Source organism: Lingula anatina, chromosome 1 (genome assembly GCF_051362555.1).
Source record: "Lingula anatina isolate TDL-2025a chromosome 1, LinAna3.0, whole genome shotgun sequence".
NCBI lineage: Eukaryota > Metazoa > Brachiopoda > Lingulata > Lingulida > Lingulidae > Lingula > Lingula anatina.
Genome location: NC_141767.1, coordinates 51,001,476 through 51,020,489, shown reverse-complemented (window position 1 = coordinate 51,020,489; position 19,014 = coordinate 51,001,476). Strand labels below are relative to the sequence as shown.

General features: G+C 35.7%; 2 protein-coding genes across 8 annotated transcripts in view; one reads left to right on the top strand and one right to left on the bottom strand.

Annotated features, from left to right (window-relative positions):
• LOC106153727 (E3 ubiquitin-protein ligase RNF38) overlaps window positions 1–10,873 on the top strand; it is a 31,680-nt gene extending 20,807 nt beyond the window's left edge. For 4 of the 7 annotated variants that reach the window (XM_013527794.2, XM_013527799.3, XM_013527797.2 and 1 more), the window contains 8 exons: window positions 94–284; window positions 5,493–5,685; window positions 5,888–6,286; window positions 6,436–6,621; window positions 6,901–7,004; window positions 7,284–7,365; window positions 7,724–7,948; window positions 8,204–10,873. In XM_013527794.2, the coding sequence (XP_013383248.1) occupies window positions 94–284; window positions 5,493–5,685; window positions 5,888–6,286; window positions 6,436–6,621; window positions 6,901–7,004; window positions 7,284–7,365; window positions 7,724–7,948; window positions 8,204–8,263 (1,440 nt within the window). In that variant the 3' untranslated portion in view covers window positions 8,264–10,873. Of the gene's footprint in view, window positions 1–93; window positions 285–2,590; window positions 5,149–5,492; window positions 5,686–5,887; window positions 6,287–6,435; window positions 6,622–6,900; window positions 7,005–7,283; window positions 7,366–7,723; window positions 7,949–8,203 lie in introns of those variants that run through there. The other 3 variants (XM_087002432.1, XM_087002431.1, XM_087002433.1) reach the window with 3 other exon arrangements.
• Window positions 10,874–11,585: 712 nt separating this feature from the next.
• LOC106153705 (histone RNA hairpin-binding protein) lies at window positions 11,586–18,848 on the bottom strand. The gene is made up of 8 exons (XM_013527736.2): window positions 18,602–18,848; window positions 18,356–18,466; window positions 15,064–15,183; window positions 14,615–14,725; window positions 14,420–14,479; window positions 14,126–14,236; window positions 13,681–13,827; window positions 11,586–13,278 (listed from the first exon to the last, which is right to left on the bottom strand). The coding sequence occupies exons 1-8, from the start codon at window positions 18,700–18,702 to the stop codon at window positions 13,008–13,010; spliced, it is 1,032 nt and encodes a 343-aa protein (XP_013383190.1). The 5' UTR covers window positions 18,703–18,848; the 3' UTR covers window positions 11,586–13,007.
• Between the last annotated feature and the right edge of the window lie 166 nt (window positions 18,849–19,014).

Below are 19,014 nucleotides of genomic sequence, written 5' to 3'. Positions count from 1 at the left end.
AGGATTTTGTTAATGATTTCATTCATGACAAAGTTTTTCATGGTGCCCTTTTTTGTTACAATGATACTGGACTTTTTCATTTTCTCATTCCAGTCTGAAAGTCCAGCTAGAAAGAGAAGGAAAACATCTGCTGGTGTCATTGATCTAACTAGTTCACCAAGTCCTCCTTCAGTGAGGCCATGGGAATCTGTTAGTGACTCGACAACACAACGTCCACGTAGGAAGTCCACAATGCAGCGCCGTGTCTCAGTGGAAAGATGCAATACACCAAGGGGAAGACGAAGGTAAGATTTTTTCTCCATAATATAAATATGTTATGACTCCATCATGACGAAGTTTAAGGACTTCAGAATTAACAATATTGTCACGTTACCTGGGTGCATGCCAAGAGGAAGCATAACAGAAAGTTTTGCCCTATAAAATTTACTGTGCACAATCATTTCCTTCATAATGATAACCAAATATGAAATGGTGTGAATTACCAATTTGTATTTGAACCCCAATGTTACAGTTGCTGTGCAATGAAATAGCTGTGAAAAAATGTTATTGCTAGAGGTTCTGACCTCAGCTTTAACCATTACTTACATAAACAAAAATGTGTTTTATAGATATTTTAATTATGGTATTTACTCGATCTTTTCAATAGGAGAAATTTGTGAATTTTATACTGTATTTTTTAAAGTCATAATATATTAAATTAGAACATTGCTATTAAGTGAGAGCAACAAAATTAAAAAGCAGGCTACTTAATAGTTCTGTTCTATGCAGAAAAAGAACTGCAAATGCTGTACAGAAATATAATTTTATAGATTATAAAATTATGTATCTGACAGTTTGATCATTCTCACCCATTGAAAAGATCGGAGTAATAACCATACATAGCATTAGCACATAATAAAGTTTGCACAACCACTGTAAGTGATCAAAATGTTGAATCATTGCAAGACATCAAGTTGAGCAAATGGCTGTTATGGCATAATAGCCTACGCACAACTTCATCATTGTTGTCTTGCTGTTTGTTTGTACAATAATAATGATACATCCATGTTTCTACCTAATATATGTCTCTCCAAAAATTACTTGTTAACCTGCTAACTTGTTAACTCACATTACGGTATGTAGGGAATGTAAAAAGTTCAGTCTCAGTGAATGCTGCTAGATGTTGACTCCTAGAGTGCATTCCCATAGCTTTAGATCGATCCATCTAGATCAACCTAACTCCCTGGGGTTCACGCTTAATTGATGTCAGCCGAGCGTGCACTGTAGTTAATTACCCCCTTACAGCATTTAGTAGGTGGGACAGACGCTTAAGCCGGCCAAGGTGACAGTAATCTAGTGAGACTGCCCACAGGGATAGATTGATCTAATCTCTGTGGGAATGGGGTCCTAGTTTTTTGGGGTGGCAGCTCTGTGATGAGATACACAACACTAGCAATGTGAGTTGATTATGTGCATGCTATGAAGAGGGGCTTTTTAACTCCAGACAAGAAAAAGGCATAATGGTTCCTCTAAATAATTTATGAAATTGCTTTTTTGAGGAAAAGGGCTGTATGCCTGGATGACTTGTGTTTTCCCATGTTTTAACTACATAAGACTTTTTATCATTTATGTGCGCAGATTGATATAATTCACCATATTAACCTGTTTGGACTTTGTAATATGAACATAATTTGACAAAGCTAGGGAACTTTTGATAGGTTGCTTGTACTTTAGACTTCTGTTTATGTGACAAATCTGTGAGCACTATCTTTTGCACACTGGCAAGCATCAAACTGAATTAAATAAGTATGAATTTCCCAATTGTGAAATTACCAGTATCAATAAGTGCATTTGAAATGTCCTCTAAAAGTTGTAATAGCTTAATATAGTAAATAGGCTATGTAGTTAAGAAAAGCTCACCTCGGGGAGCGATTTGACACTGGGCATGGCACACAGTTCGGCTCAAAACCTTTCCCAGAAAATTATATTTGCTGTCTATGGTGAACAAATACAAAATTATAAGAATGTCGAAAATGGTAGTCTGAGTTTAACCATCATAAATGTATTGGAAATGGACCTAAATATTACGCTTAGGCGCCTAAGTAAGGGATTATGCTGCCCAAAACTTGTTCATCCAAGTGTAAATTGAGGTCCTGAATTCGCCATTATTAGAGTGTGAGGAGGGCTCAGGTTTACTACATGCAGCTATAGCATTTTCTTTCCCAAAATGTTGGTGTGTTCTTCAAAAAAAGGCATCAGTATTCAACCAACAGAACAGAATATGGGAACGATTTAATAATTGTCCATTACGTGTTGGAAAAGAACTCACCTGTGTGACCTTGAATTGTGAGTAGTCCTTTTGTTTGGAGAGCCATATTTTATTTTAACACATTTCTTTTCTTCCTGTTTTTGCCAATGTTTCACCTTGAGGTTTCACATGCCAAAGAGTAATTATACAGAAAAGATAGGCAGGTTTTGTTTTAAGAAAATAATAAAAGTGATTGAAGGTTGATATTCATGTTAAGTATATTAGCTTTAAAACCTTGGAGCAGAGTTGGTACTACTGACAAGACTAAGAGAATGGGACATGCATTGGTTCATTTCAACAAAAATTCAAACAGTGCTGATTGACCAAAAAAAAAAATCAAAATGTGCAAATGTTTGCAGCATTAATATTCCCTTTATCCTTATTCTTCCATTCTATCTTCTACATCAGCACCAGTTCTCAAAGTACTGAGCATGACCATAAGATAACCGAACAGAAACATCTAGATAACAAAAGAGATTATTCCTAACTACTGAAGACAGCCATAAGTTGAATATATCTCTCTTTGAACCTGATGAGAAGGACTGAGAACAGTAAATTCTCCTTCATATAGTCATGCTATATAACAATACTCTATTGTCTTTGTGAACAGCTGTAAAAACTGTGCTACTGGAATTGCCTGATAGCATGCAAGGCTCTGGCTAATGGGAAGAGGGAAGTATCTCTCTATAACAAGGAGTGTGAGGATGTTCACAATCTGTACAAAAGGGATGTAAGATCAACAATTTGGAGCATTGCAGAAGTTGTTTTTTCTTAAGACACCACAAAAATCATTGACTACATTGTTAATTATTGTACTTTGACATCTTTTATGCTAAATTACAATGCACTTGCATGTCTGCAAAGACAATCTACTCTTTGATTGTTGTACAGAAAACTTCTTCATTGTTCTTTGAATCCAACAAAAGGAATTGCATTTGAAAATCTAAACTGCTGCAAGTCACATTGTTGAGACAATGGTCACTAAATTATTGATTGTCAGCCAGTAGTTTTGCTTGCAACAATGCACAATTTTGTGTTTCTATGGCAACAGTGATAGATTGATGCTGTTGCCTTGGGGCATAGGAGACCTGTCCAATCAGAAGTCAATGATGAGTGTATTGGAGGGAAAATACGAAAATAAAGGCAATTGTTCATAATTGAAATAATTGGTGATAGGTGATGAGCAGATGTACAAGGAGCACCAGTCACTTGAAGCAGAAATAATTCTGAATTTCATCAGGGCTAGAAACAATGAATTATACAATGCAGGATGAGGCACCATTGTGGATGCTTCCATACCACCCTATGGAGCCTTATCTTGATTGCAATAATTCAGGGGTTGGTCATCATAGACCAGACCCTCTGAATATCATGGCCGGCCAGCAGCAGTTTGTTACACCAGTGGAGCGACAAATCATTTATGCACCTCCTCTGGAATTCTTTAATATGCAGACACAATCAACGCAACAGCAGCATATTTTCCATAGAAACCCTATTTTTGCTGGTATATCCAGCTATGAACAGAATCATTATTATGGAGATGAGCAACAATTGTATCAAATTTCCAGAGGGGACAATAATGGCCTGGCAGTAGAAACTTTCCTGTTTGCAGAAGGAAGCCATGAAAATAACAGAAACACAGACACTGGTGATGTTAACAGGAAGTTTTTGTCACAACAGCAGACTTCAGCCCACACTAATGAATCCTGGCTGTCATTGGGTTGTGAGTTGAGTGGACCTCAAGACACAAGCCGTCTTTCCCGGCATCCTGCTGTGTTGAGAATAGAAGAGCCTGGATTGATTCAACAGCAGTATCATTATAACAGACTATCAGAGCATCACAGCCCACAACACTCAGAACATTTCTATAATAACAGGCAGCAACATGACAGAAGGCTTTTCCAGCAGCTCACATGTCCTCACCGAGAGTTGAGTGTACCACAGACAGCAGCTCATCAGCAAATGTATAGACAACTGAGGTGTCCAAATTTTTCATTTAGTTTGCAGGAATCAGCACTAAGGCAACAAGAAAGTTTGCAGGAGTTTGCACCATATTTTAGTACACAGTCAACTGCCATGAATCACTATTCACAATCGAACCAACAACAAAATACAGAGGCTAACAGTCCTAACAGACAAGAACCAGTGTCTTGGCATGAAGCGTATGGTAATGTAAGAAACACAATGCAGGAATTGCTTCGTAGTACATGGAGAAGGGATGCAGAGGAGGAGGCAGACAACTTTAGAACAGCCATCCGCCAGACAGGAATCAACACAACTATGCTGGGTGCAACTAGCAGGGCAGCCCAGGTTGCAGAATCCACAATGAGGGCTGTAAGAGAATGTTTTGCTAACATAAAAGAATGGGCTGACAGTGGCATGCAAAACCAACACATATTGAATACTCAAAACATTAACTTTGTTTCTTTAGTAGAGCAAGAAGATCTCATTTCCAACTACTTCAACAGACTGCATGCTCAATTCTACACGGAGACAGTAAACTGGATGGTCCTGTACCTTTGCCACCATCCACAGGCAAATGTGGCACGGCGAGATATTGAAATCATAGCTGTGTACAGAAAATCAACCATGATGGACACATTTCTCTCTGCAATGTCGTCCTATATTGAAGATGTTCTTCTGAAAAGTCATGAAACCCTAACGGAAGCTGTGCTCTTGACTCAGCTGATAGCAGCTCGTAGTGGAGTAGATCCCTTAATTGCATTGCGACTGCAAGAAGTGGCCACAGACCTGGGGATTGCCCTACAGCCGCGGAACATGCTGAGAGACTTAACTACTCTTCTCCATGAGCTTGCGACACGATTACAAAATCGTTACAGCAGTGCCAGCAGGGGAGCTGGGTAGGGATTGGGGTATTTAGAGTAAATAGTGTGGGAAGAGAATAAAAGGGAGGGTCACATTCCCATACCTTAGCTGAAGGGGATTAGCTGCATGATAAGGACACAAATTTAGCTGTCTACCAATGGTAAAATTGTGAGGATATGATTATGGAAATTATTGTGCACAGTAAGAGGTTTGCATATGATATGACTGTGGGTAACGATGCTTCTTCATACTAGCATGGGGTGATTTATGCGAAAAAAACCCAATGGTTATATTTTTAAAGCATCTTTTGGTCTTATTTCAGTAAACCTTTTTATCTTACATATAAATTCACCTTGGCTGGATGTTTTATCTTTAACAGTCCTGGAGCAAGCCGGAGAAGAACACGTGAAAGGAACACTCCACAGGAACCGTCACCAGAGCGACGTGCATTCCAGCCTCCAAACCCAATTCTCCGACCTAGTCATTCTACAGTCCTCCCCCACCACCACCAGCAGCAGACAGTTATGGTGGATGTGGATCAAGCCGGTCGCCATGTGGGCTGGAGAGATAATGTAAATAGGACTTCAGCATTTCTGACTTGATAGAAATATCTTGTATACTTTACTAAGCATAGGCATGCAAAAATGAAATTCTATAAGCTTTACAATTGAATCGAGTCATTTAGATTTTTTTCTTCTGATAAGTTTAAATGTTTTGATAGTACTGTTAATGGTCAAAAATGTTAAAAGTATAATTTTATTTCTGTTATTCCAGGCGCCAGTCTCAAACCCAGTAACAGTGGCTCCTTATGCTATCCCTGTGTGCACGGGTCCCCATCACTTGCCAGTTTGTACCACAACTCATATCCCTGTGTGTACTACAGCTCAACCCACCTGGTCCCTGCCAGCATGTACAGTGTTTCCAACCTGTAGCATTCAGCACATTCCAGCTTGCAGCTTACAGCAGATTCCAGTCACACATGGAGCCATCACCCCCATGCTTCATGCAGCCCACCCTCCCCAGTACCACATGACACATCACCCACATCCCCAGCCTCATCACCACCCCCATCACCCCCATCATAACCCTCATCCTCATCTACAGGCACCGCAGCATATGCCAGCAGCCACTCAGTTTCTGCCAACAACACCATCGCCGCCTACAATCAACAGAGTAAGTACTGATTAACTTTAACTTAGTAAGTAACGATTTGGAGGCTGCTGTATGTGGTCTGTGACGAGAATCAGATGCCAGTTTTTAAGACGTACATCAATAGATACATGGCATAGTTTTGATAATGGTCACCATCTTTATCTTTCAAGCTTCCCTTCCAGACCCACCATCATGCAGAGGATGATATCCAGATCATTGGTGAACGTCGCCCCATGTACCACCACCCTCACATTCCAAGTGCAATGCATGCTAGTCATCCCGTGCCACCACTCAATCCTTCACCACCAGTGATCCTGCAGGAGCCGACAGTGCACCCAACACCACAGGAGTTCTACGTGAGTAGAGAATTTGATGTTTTGGATAGCATATGAAATTCACAACCCGTACATAGGCCAAATACTCAAATGATCAAACATTTAACCTACATACATTATAGCAGTACTTAACATCCTTGCATGCAGTTATAAAAATCAAATCGTAAACAAATATGATTTTGGAAAATATTTATTTTATTGTTTTTGTATATTTTGATTCATTGCCAAGTTGCTCGTGTGTTGGGTATGAAATGTGTAATTTTATCAAATGTTAATTAAAAGTTTTTACTTACTATTCAGGGTCCTTTCTCAAGGTATCAGAACAGACGAACAACTCACAGAAACAGATGGCGCTCTATTCCGCCTCCACCTCCACCATACCCAGGCTTTCTACTACATTTCTTGTAAGTGACAACAGCTATTATAACATCTGCTGGATATAAAGCATATTAAATGATAGCATGGATTTTACGCTTGCAAATCATTGCTTTCCAAATTTTGAAAACACTTAGTAAGTGTTAATACCATACCCATTTGTTTTGGCATTTAACATAAGTGATAAATATTTTGAGATGATACAAAGTGCAAATAAATAATCATTGATGTTTGTGAACATGCAAAAAGATTTGCAATTTTTGGATTGTTAAGAAACAAATATGATAATTTTTATCCACTTACCTTAGCAGGGCCATGCTAGGCAACCCTCCATACCCCCCACACATGGTAGACATCAATGATGACACTGCTGAAGTGGAAAACTATGAAGTGAGTTGTATAAGATCTTTGGAAGATCTTTGTTGGTACCCTAGACGCCAGACGGCGTAAAAGGAATTGATGATGATGAGTTGTATTAGATTATCAAAAGCTTAAATTTATATTGGATAATGAGAATCCATAGATTAATGTCTTCTATATATATGTAATTGTATGAATAAGAGATTAACTTGAAGTATGTTACTTTGTAAAAATATGAGTCTGACATTAGTAGAGAATTAAGAAATACGAGAGTGATTTGTTTGGGAATAGTATGTATCATTCCATCATATTTATTAGTGCTGCATAGTATTTGTTTGTTTGGTAACCAGAACTGTGCTGTTTTAACATAATTACTCATTTACTTCAGGCCTTACTCAATCTAGCAGAACGGCTTGGAGAGGCCAAACCACGGGGTCTAACTAAAGCAGACATAGATCAGCTGCCATCTTACCGCTTTAACGTGGACACAAGGACAGACGAGGACCAGACCTCCTGTGTGGTGTGCATGTGTGACTTTGAGCAGAAACAACAACTGCGTGTGCTGCCTTGCAGTCATGAATTCCATATCAAGTGTGTAGATAAGTGGTTGAAGGTAAGGCATGTCATTCCTGTGATGCTATTTCAAATTCTCTATGCTATATTTGTGTGGAGGCACATATATTTCTTACATTGCATTTACTTGCTGGCGCAGCCTATAATTGTTGACTTGTAATCTTTAACTAAGGTTTGCCAGCGGTTTATGTTAATAGCAGTTAATGATGAATGCTATTTTTGAATATCTGCAAAGGGCAAGCTGATTTGATGAATAATTTCAGCTTGGTAAGCAAGGTTTTGCTGTCTATTTCAGAGCAACCGCACTTGCCCTATCTGCAGAGCAGACTCCTCAGGCAGTGCTCACGCTGAATAAAGTGTCCAGTTCATTGTCAGCAGTGAAGGAAGATAAATCAAGAGGGATCAATAGTTTTAAGAAAAATGACCAGAATCACTTTGTGTCACTGGGGGAATTGATGAATTTTGTTTTCATTTTAATCACATAACTATAAAAACAATTATAAAAAAATGTAACATGGTTTTCATGGCTTGTAGCATATGTATATAGAACAAAGTCAATGATTTACACAGTGTGATCTATTGAGATTTTTTTCATCCCATATATATATATATATATATATATATTGTCATTATATTGTTAGGTGAAAAGAAAAATGTCACCTGTTAGTCTGCTTAACTGTGACTGGTCTTAAGTTCCTTACTAAAACCTGTAGAGCAGCAGAGGTTCTTTACAGACCAAGAAGAAAGTAAAGGCATAGTAATGATTATGGACATTTTTCTTGTACATCTACATATTTCACAGAAAAAATCCTTCCCTATCACTTTGTTATGTATAAAACATTAATAGTAATTGATATATGGGTCAAAGAACCCTCGATTTTCATTATATGGTGATCATCTGCTCTTTTTGCAAGTGGTTTGTTTTTCATTGAAGAAAGACATCTTTTGAATCACTTGTTATGCCTTCAACCATCTCTTTGTGTGTTTTTTCTTGCAGTTTTTTTTTTTTTTTTTCTTTTTGATAACTGATTCACCAGTAAATAAATCTTTAAAAATTATTGTATTTTTTTGTATGTATGATTATTTGCTTGCAATTTTTTATTTAATTTTATTTTTTTTTAGTGATAGCCAAAAAGGCGATATTTGATGTTGTTGTTAATATCCTCATGATTACCAAAACAATAACAAAAGTAGTACAGTGCAAAATAATTATTTATCTAATAACAACTATCCTGGGTGCTATTAATTTTGATCGAATTTATACTCATTAGATTAGCTCATTCAAAGAAATGGAACGTTTTACTTCAAAACTGAACAATTCCCTAAATCAACTTGACTGTTGAAAATCTCTTTAGTGCCATAGGAAAATTAGTCTAAAGTATTATTTTGCTGGGATGCATTTATAAAAAATATAGATGAAGGTATTCATATAATTAATTCTAGGTATAGATACAGCATTATATCATCAACCAAATAAGTAACCTGCTGTTTTATTTGTTGTGCATATAGGATTTGACATCACTATTTTTGTAAATATTGCAAAGATAGAAATAGTATACATTAACATCATCTACCTCGCATGATGCCTGTTCTGCAAACTTGACCAAGCACTGGACAAACAGGAGGTTGCAATCCAAACACACTGCTTCAAGCTGGAGGAGTATATACGTTTTCAGCAAGTGTTGCACAGTTCTGTATGCACCGAGACTGTGACGTTTTAAATTAGAAAAATGACATGCTCTTTTGGCATGATCTCAGTTACCTATAAATATACCTCTGTGCACTGCAAGGGAGGATAGTTGGAGAATTGCCTGGTAATATTTAAGATTAAAGAGTGCCATTTAAGAGGTGGTAGCATGCAGGCCACAATATTAATGTTCTTGGCAATTTTGAGGTCGTACCTGGCTCCAGCGTTTGGTGATGTTTGCGAGAATATCCCTGCCAAGCCAATGCACATTTCTTCCCAAGCCTTTTCTGTATAATATTTACTTAACATATTTAACCCTTGGGTTCTGAAGAAGGGGGAATATATATATATACATGAAGAATATGGTGATGTGTGCTACAATATTGCCTTGCTACAAATGCCTCACAGAGTTGGGCAATCTATATACATATATATATATATATATATTGGATATTCAGGACTGTACCATGCAGTAAGGCACAGGAAAGAATATCTTATGCATAACTTATCCAAAGATTTCAATTAAATGTCATTTATAACAAAACATTTATATATTGATTATTGAGATGTTTAGTGTTTAAAGTGTGTTGTCTTTTGGCATTAAATAAAAGAAATGTTCGGTTACTTGGGTTTTCTTGGATGTGGAGTATTTGAAAGTGGAGATTGAAAGAATTATCACAGTTTCAGTTCACAGCTATATGTGTGATTGCATTCATAAGCATATAATAAATTAATGTCTAATTACTGACCTTGGTCTTTGTGTTAACACCATGGGTTGAAGTGATTTTTGTCTTGTTTGACGTAGCTGTAATAGATTAATAAATAATGCTTTGACAGACTGGAACAAGCTGCCAAGAGATATATTTGTTCTGGGTTAGTTCTGTACTGGAATGCTTTCCATATATACATGAGGTATCTAGGCACTGCTAAGCAGTGTATTTTACATACTCCTAGATGTGTAATCCTATATACTTAAAGCAGGTGAATTTTACATTTGTTAAGCATTTTCAAATTTGTAACATGGAGTGTTGAGCAACAAGTAGATGAAAAGATGTTGACCCCTGTTCTTTAACATTTCTGACAGCCATCTAGAAATGTGTTGAAAACCATTGTTACAAGATTGAAAAGAGCACAATTAAGCAAAATTTACCCATTTAATGGTAATGAAATGATATTGTGGCTAACCTGCTAGGCTGATTTATGCTGTGCTAATACATGGGGTGTTGTTGTTGACAGATTGTGCAAGTGAGAAATTCAATAAACAACTTTGCAATAATATACAGCATTGTCACTGTTATTTAGTCATATGGCCATGTATCCTTAACACGACTCCTAGTTTATAAAGAAAACCTCAGTTTATAAAGAAATAAGCAATAATCTTGGAACGAAAATTAAATTTTCCAGGTGCCTTCAGAATTAAATATAAAATTGAATTCTGTGATTCCATTGAAAAAGCTTGTCTGTAATTAATTCCCACATGTAGTAACTGATGACCAGAAGTTAATCAACTTGATTTTAAAACTTGAAAGTCTTAAAATAAAAAGACCAGTAAATGAGCAAGTTGATCTCAGTAAAAAATAAGATTGTACCCACTTAACACAATCATACCCTGTCTGGTAATTGACAAGTCTAGAATGAAAAGCAGCACATCTTTGAGTCAGTTTCATCAAGTTTAACTGCAAAACATACCTAGATGGTAAAATTTAACCAAAAAATCCTCTTAATGTAATAATGGGGTAATAGTAACAAGAGGGCGACATGAGAACAATTTTAACATTATGTTCTCAAAGTACGCAGTTGTTCAAATTATCAGTTCCACACTGAATCGTCAGCAAAATTATACCTTGTTTGACACCATCTCAACTCGTTTTGAACCTCAATGATCTTGGAAGACTGAATTATGCACAATTTTATCTGGCAGTTGCCAGTAGTATACACATTTGTGTCTAACTATTTTGGTAATGTACATGCTTTATATAAAAAGTCAGTGTTTTGAAGACAAATTTTATTATAAAACTGAAATTTACATGGCATAACCTGTATGTCAAGTAGACTATGCATGTTTAAATTGCTTTTTTCACCTATAAAACACTTGCTTATCAAATGTATACCATTAGGAAAAAAATCATTGTGTACAATGTTTTAGTCTCTAAAATTCTAAAACTATAAGAAGCTAAGACCTACTTCCCACAGGCTCTTCTTTTTACAACCAAGTGGAGCCTGACCTTTCTGAGCCGCTGCTCAAATATGGCATGACCCATTTGAAAGCATGCAGTAAAATCCCTGCAGGAACAGTGCTGTGGGAAGCAGGGAAACCATTAAGGGGTTACATGGCATGCTTTCCAGTGCATCCCACAGCACAAGTTGGTTGTGAACAGAGCCATAGACACCATTGGTTTACTTAGAATGATCCAACTCTTGCCTAGTGCAATCAGCTTAACTGATTGACACACCTCCTCATTTCCAAGGTGCTCATATAATCACCAACTTGTCTATATTCAACTTGTGTAAATCTGTTATACTGATTGCACTCAGCAATTATAATGGGGTCTATGGAAATGGGGCCTAAGAAACTGACCAATGAAGTCTTTTAAAAATGTCATCATTTCAAGTTTAATGTGTTATATACCACTTAACATATTGATGATTGTCACCACTGTTACAAAGTGTTCTTTTTTCCTTCGCAACGGTCTTACACATGAAATCATGGAAGTGCCTAACATGTTATTACTCACTTCTTTAAACCAAGTTACATATCTCAAATCATTATTTTACTTCTCTTATTAAATTATTTACCACACAACACCGGTCTTCCAATTAAATGGTACAGAAATAAATTACGCAGGAGAACTTAAACACTGTACATGTGAGGGCATGTATCGCAAATCCAGGGATAGCCTGGATTTGCGATGCATGCCCTTTTTCTCATGTATCACGAATCCAGGCTATCCCCTTTATAAGTAATGAATTCTCAGCCCAATAGGCAATTTTGGGTGAAACATAGTAAAATAAAAAGCTGGAATCCAATTACTTATCAACGAAAATCTTTTTTTTTTTTTTTTTTACATAAAGTCTCATTCTTAAAAATCTAAAAAAACAAAGTCTCTATCTCTTAAACTAAAATTTATGATGTATTTGTATATATAATTTACCAAATGAAATGAGGTAATTACCTACATCACCACAATTTAACTGAAAGTAAGTGCTAACATTCTAAAAATCAATTTCCCTATTGATCATTCACTTAATATTAAATACAAACATAAAATAGCTATTTGAAAAAACTAGGTATAAACTTCAATGTACTTAAAAGAAGCATGCAAAATAAAAAGCTCAGGTAAAAAACTTCTTTAAAGGAAAAATCTGACAACTTCTCAGAACTTATAACAGGTGATATTTTCAAATATATATTCTAAAGCTCCAGGAAATCCTCATCTTCCTCTGCCAAGCAGGCATCCAAATCGAAACCAGCAAAAAATCCTTCATCTTTAGCTGGTCCAGTTTGATGCTTCTGAGGACTGGAGGTGAACTTCATATGCTTTATATTAATGTCTGTTTTGTCCGATTCCAGGCAGGGAGGGGGTGTGAATGGCGGGGAGGCTGTGGTCACAGATTCTATTTCCATAGCAGTAGTGGACAATTCCAGAGACCCCTCTGATCCACAATCATTAAAAATGTGATCACTGAAATATGAGAATTTTTACTGTCATACAATAGACACTTGGAATGGAGGAAAAAACATTAGTTTTATATGGTGGATTTCAAATTGTTTTGCAACACTCAGTTAACACAGAACTTAATTCTGTTGCATAAAATATGCTTACTTATTAGTAATACACTACTTATTTAAACAATACACCTACTAAATATAAATACAGCACACGAATCTGAATGTAAAAAAAAAAAAAAAAAAAAAAAAAAAAAAAGGATAAAACTGAGAGCAAATCAAAGATGACCAAGTAGTGCTGAAGTACAATTGTCATCAGATGACATACAGAGGGACATTGTTAGTAATTGTGGTCTATGTTAGTTCTCGACAACTTTCAATAAAGATCGTTTAAATGTTTAAGCCATCATTATTTCACCTGTTCTCATCAGTTTGAGAGCCTCCAACAGGAGGATCCCAGATGTGCAGTTGTTTCCTCCACAAGCGCACCTGCATGTCCCAGGAACGACGACTGACCTTGAAGTTTTTGTTTGGTGTACGTGGATGAGCCCTGGTACGTTTGTTCCTGAAATTAGCATTTACATTTTCATACAGCTAACGGGAAATCTGCATTTTCCTACTTTCATATCTGTGCTGTTTCAGTTTATTAGAAAAAAACTTTGACAAGTTGAAAACTGTGCACTAATTAGACTAAAGAAGTTATCAACAGTAAAGTAACAAATCAATTACTAGTACAGGTTTTAGATATAGATACAGGTTTTAGGTTATAGATGCTTTTGTAAAATAATAAATAGATATGAAATATCTCTCTCTTCCCATTCACTATAATTCTGTTTGCTCAAAAAATTAGAACGGTTTCTAACCTAGGCACTTCTTCAATATATCTATCATATGCAATGGTATTCTTTCCATAGTCAATCTGCTTCTGACGTCTCAATAAAACATCTTCATTTCTTTCATACTCAATTTTCTCTCTGAAAGTAGGAAATACCTTGTCAGATGTAAGGCAATAGTTACCATTTAAAAACCAAAATATTAAGATCATATAACAAGCTTCTGATATGTGTTAAATCCTTTGTGCGGGTAACTGTTTTTATGCCCTTTTCTTCTTCATGAGAATATTGTTTAATATAATGTTGGGGAAAAAATCCACTCACTTGCTTTCACTGTTCCTTCTTCCACCTTGATCTGCAGACAGCACAAGTTTCCTCCGGTACCTGAAAAACAAATAAATTAATAAAGTATTGGGAAGAGCAGTAACTCGGATGTAAGTGGAAATAAGCCAGTCTTAGGTATCAACATGCAAGGGACTATTGGTTGCAGTATATTATAATCTAAAATTGTATACTTACTTCTGCATTCTCTCTCTGCTTTTTTCTTGTTGAATATCATATTCATCCATTTGAGACCCCCAGTCTGTAGCAGGACCAAGACGACTCATTGCAGAGTGCTCTGGGGTGAACCTGTGGCAGAAACAGAAATGTTACAATAAATTTCTATTCAGGCAACACTCTCCACATTACAGATATTTTAATCAACACTTCATCTCTGAATGAATTTAATAGTAAATACCTTGCTAAGAAATAATTTTGCATAATTTTTAAAGAATTGATATACAGTTGATGCCCATCCCAAATCTGTTAGGGTTGATTTGTTTGATTTAATTGAAAACCTTTTTGGGTCATCTCTAAGATACTGTATGAACAATATCAAAAGGAATGCATACTTTACAATAATCTGATTTTGGGGGTTACAAATAACTAAATGAAGCAATTTCTGACAGAGAAAAATACAAGTATACCTAGCTTCATGAGGAGTTGGGAATTCTTTCTTGTCCACAAAATCTAGCACTACATTGTTAGGGACTTGTCTCCAACTTCTTCTTTCTGAGCTGTTAAGGTTTGATTTTTGCTGCTTGGGGCTGCATAAAGTAGAAAGTAAAGATATTTACAACAAATGTACTACTGGAAATGTATCTAATTCATGGATATAAAATTATAATCTATCCTAATTATATATGTATACATTAGCATAGATTATGACCGCATGACCATGAATTTGATGTTTGATAAAACATAATACTGACCATTAATGTCATCACCAAACATAATATTTACCTATGACATTGTTCTATCCAATCATAACTGAAAGTTTGAAGAAACTATACCCCCATCATAAGCAATAGTTGTCTTATCCTTTGCTATTTCCCAGTCTGTATGTATTTTGTAGTTACATATCTGTTATAAAACTAATAGTAGATTAGAGAACCTGTAAAATGTAATCTGCACATATTTTAATGCACCATTTGTAGTATAGAGGGCTAACTGTTACAAATGTAACTGTCACATTTAATGCTCGAATAAATTATTATGTTATTATTATATTATATTATATTATATTATATTATATTATATTATATTATATTATATTATATTATATTATATAGAATTATTATTGAGCAGAGAAGAGGAAACTCATCAACAATGAGAAAACAACAAAGTGAGCGCACTTTCCAAAAGAATGGGACTTTGCCAAAAAAATAAAAGGGTACATCTTATTTCTGAAACCTGTCAGAAGGTTGGGAAGGATGGCTCAATTCTGATCTCTCTTCTGATCTGCCTCTGGCTGAGCTAAACATTAATTCTAATCCAAACAAATAAATAAATGTAGCTTCACTCAGGAAATCTTAAGAAAAATGGAAAGCCTAATCTGAGATCCTCGTGAGAAACTCACACCAACTTGACTGATTCACTTAAGATGTTTATCAAATACAGATAAGCTTTTTTTGATTGGCTTATAATGCTTTCCCTTGGATATAGCACTTGACCAGCCAGGTAAATGCTGACAGCTATCAGTTTGTATTAGGCTAGAAACTTGTAAACAAAAGATTCCATAATACAAGCATCTCCAGTCAACACTGTTCAACTTACAGTAGACAAACTGTATATCAAGTGAAAGCTGACATTTATGTAATAGAGGTGAGATAAGCACACCTATTGCCACTTCTTTAAAGTAATAAGACTTTTCAACTGAGCCCAACTCATGACAAACCTGCTAGATAAACTTGACATCTGTCACTGTAAAAATCAAAGCAATGCCAATTTTGGAAATGAAATGTAACTTTAAACTGGCATCTTTTTGAACAATAAAAACTTCAAACCAAGGAACTTCTTTGCTTTAGAGAAGTTTTTTAGTGGTGGTGCTTTTTATGTATATTACAAGCTTGGGCATAACATATAATAAACAAATCCATACTCTGAAAAACTTTATCTAGGTTAACTGTAAACCAGACCAGAATTCCTATTTCAAATTAGATTACTAGTATAATATTGCCAAACAGGCAGGGTTTTATTACAGGCTAGATTGGGTTGGTTCAGAGACCCAATTATAAATTAAAATATTGCCAATTGGTTTAAAAAATACTTTCTTGGTATTCTAATTTTTTCAGTGCTTAGTTTATTAAATTCATTCTTACATGACATCCTATAAATAAAATTGTCTTCTTTTCAGGATGTTAGCTGAGTGAATTGCACTCATTGTATTTCTATTTCAGTATATTCCTTTGTGTCAAAATAATATGTAGCATAAATAATATCTATCATCATTTTAGTTATAAGCTCAGATACAGTGAAAAAATCTAACACATAAAGTACACATCCACTTATGGGAGAAGAAACAAATAGTAGTCACTTTAATAATATCTAAGTCCAAAAAATCACACAAGCTCAAACCAAAGGAGGGGGGGGGGGGTGTCTCACATCAGAGAACAGATAACGATCTCCAGACAAGCCAGTGTGAAACTTGAGCACAGACTTCATTGAGACTTGTTTGCCTATCCTTTCAAGCAACAACCTGATGACAAATGACTACATGAGTTTCAATTTCTTGATGGAACAGATAACAAACACCAATCGTTAGAGACACAACAAACAGGCATGAACATCAATAAATGACTTCATTCAAACACCTTTTCTTTAGGCCATTCAATAATGTACAAACAATCAAGGTGTTCATCTGTTGATCAGTAGGGCATTGCAATTAGCAGTTACACAACACTTAGCAGGGTGACCAGACACCGACTGAAGTAGTTTTATTGCCACAAACAAGACCATTGAAAGAGAGTTACTGAGAATACAAATAGCTAACAAACATTGAAAACTGCAGCCATCACAGTAGGAGAAAAATAAATTGGTGTGATCAAAAGAAACAGTGGTTGGACAAATACTATTGTCTTTGATACCAAGTGACAGACTGCATATGGACCAGAGACAGTTTGGTGTAGAATAAAACACTAGGCATGCCCTATTATACAGAAAACAAATAATTTTTTCACATATTATGAATAATGGGCATTACACATAAATAAAGGTATAAATCTTACTTTCCCCTATTTTTGGGTTCATTTCCCATCCTACACCTTTGAATTTACATTAGAAGTAAAAATTTTGCCTCCAAACCCAGCCCAATGCTGCCATATGCTTTCAAATAGTATACAAAAAATACTAAAGGACATCATTTTATATTTCCCCAGAAGTGATATATTATTCATATGTACGTTTTCTGCTGTATTCATACTACTGCCTCAACAGTCTCAATTGAGTAGGTATGCAATTGTGTGCTGTTACATTTACATATTAGGTGATAGTGAGGTTTATGCAGTACTATGTCATTTAGTGGATTTTTGCAAACAAGATGGGATGGATAAATAGGGGAATTCCCAACAAGAAATTGTAAGAATTTTTTTCAGTGTGTGAATGGTGTGTAGAAGGTGTCTTTGTCTCTCATTGTGTGGTAAATGTAGTACTGTATTAATTTTCCTGAATAAAAAAAGTTTGTGGTAGGTGCAGTTTTTAAGTTATTTTTTGCCTTTATTGTTTATCAATTATGACTTGGTATGTGGACTGTATTTTGGTGGTATAAGAAACCAGTAGAAATGGTTCACATGCATTACTGAGATCCCAGCTCGATTCATATGTAACTTAATTATAATGCTACCGGCTGACATAATTGGTTCAAGTAATAGGTAACCTTCATTTGATAAAACGACAAAACATAAATGAAATCTTCAACTGGGTTTTCTACCATGGAATTACCTGTGTGTTTTCATATTCTGCCTTCTATTATCCCAGTCTTTTTCTGTGCGAAGTGGACTTCTCAAGGGGCTTAAATTTCCTTCGCGATGATACCTTTCATCTTGACCTCTTCTACAAATAAGAAAAATCCTTTACACAGTAAACATTAAATTTTTCCCTGACAGTTTCTCTGATGATGAAATATACTTAAGAAATTTAACATAAAAGTGCATCATATATTTGCCTGCTGCAATATCTTGCCTTTACCTTTGGTCACTTTGTCTTTCGCTCTCCGGGCGATCCATATATCTCCCGCGACTTTGCCTAATCTCACATCTCTTAACATGGGCATTTCGATGACTAGGCATTCTTGAATATGTGATGTTTACAGATTTTCAAAATTTTGCCTTAAAAAGATTATTATATTAAAAAGACAAAAGTTTTTAGAATATAAACAAACCACTCGAAGATGAGAAATATTCAGAGATTCGCGCCAACCTAACGCGCATGCGTAGGCTTGGGTGCCCCTTAGTGCTTTTTAACTTATAAGAATGCAAGTGTATTATTTTGGTTTAAAAACATATTTTTTGCAAATTGACATATTTTTATTTTATTCTTTGGAATGTTAAATATCATTTCGCTGTAAACTTGTGTTAATTGTAGTAAATTCCTGTGTATAG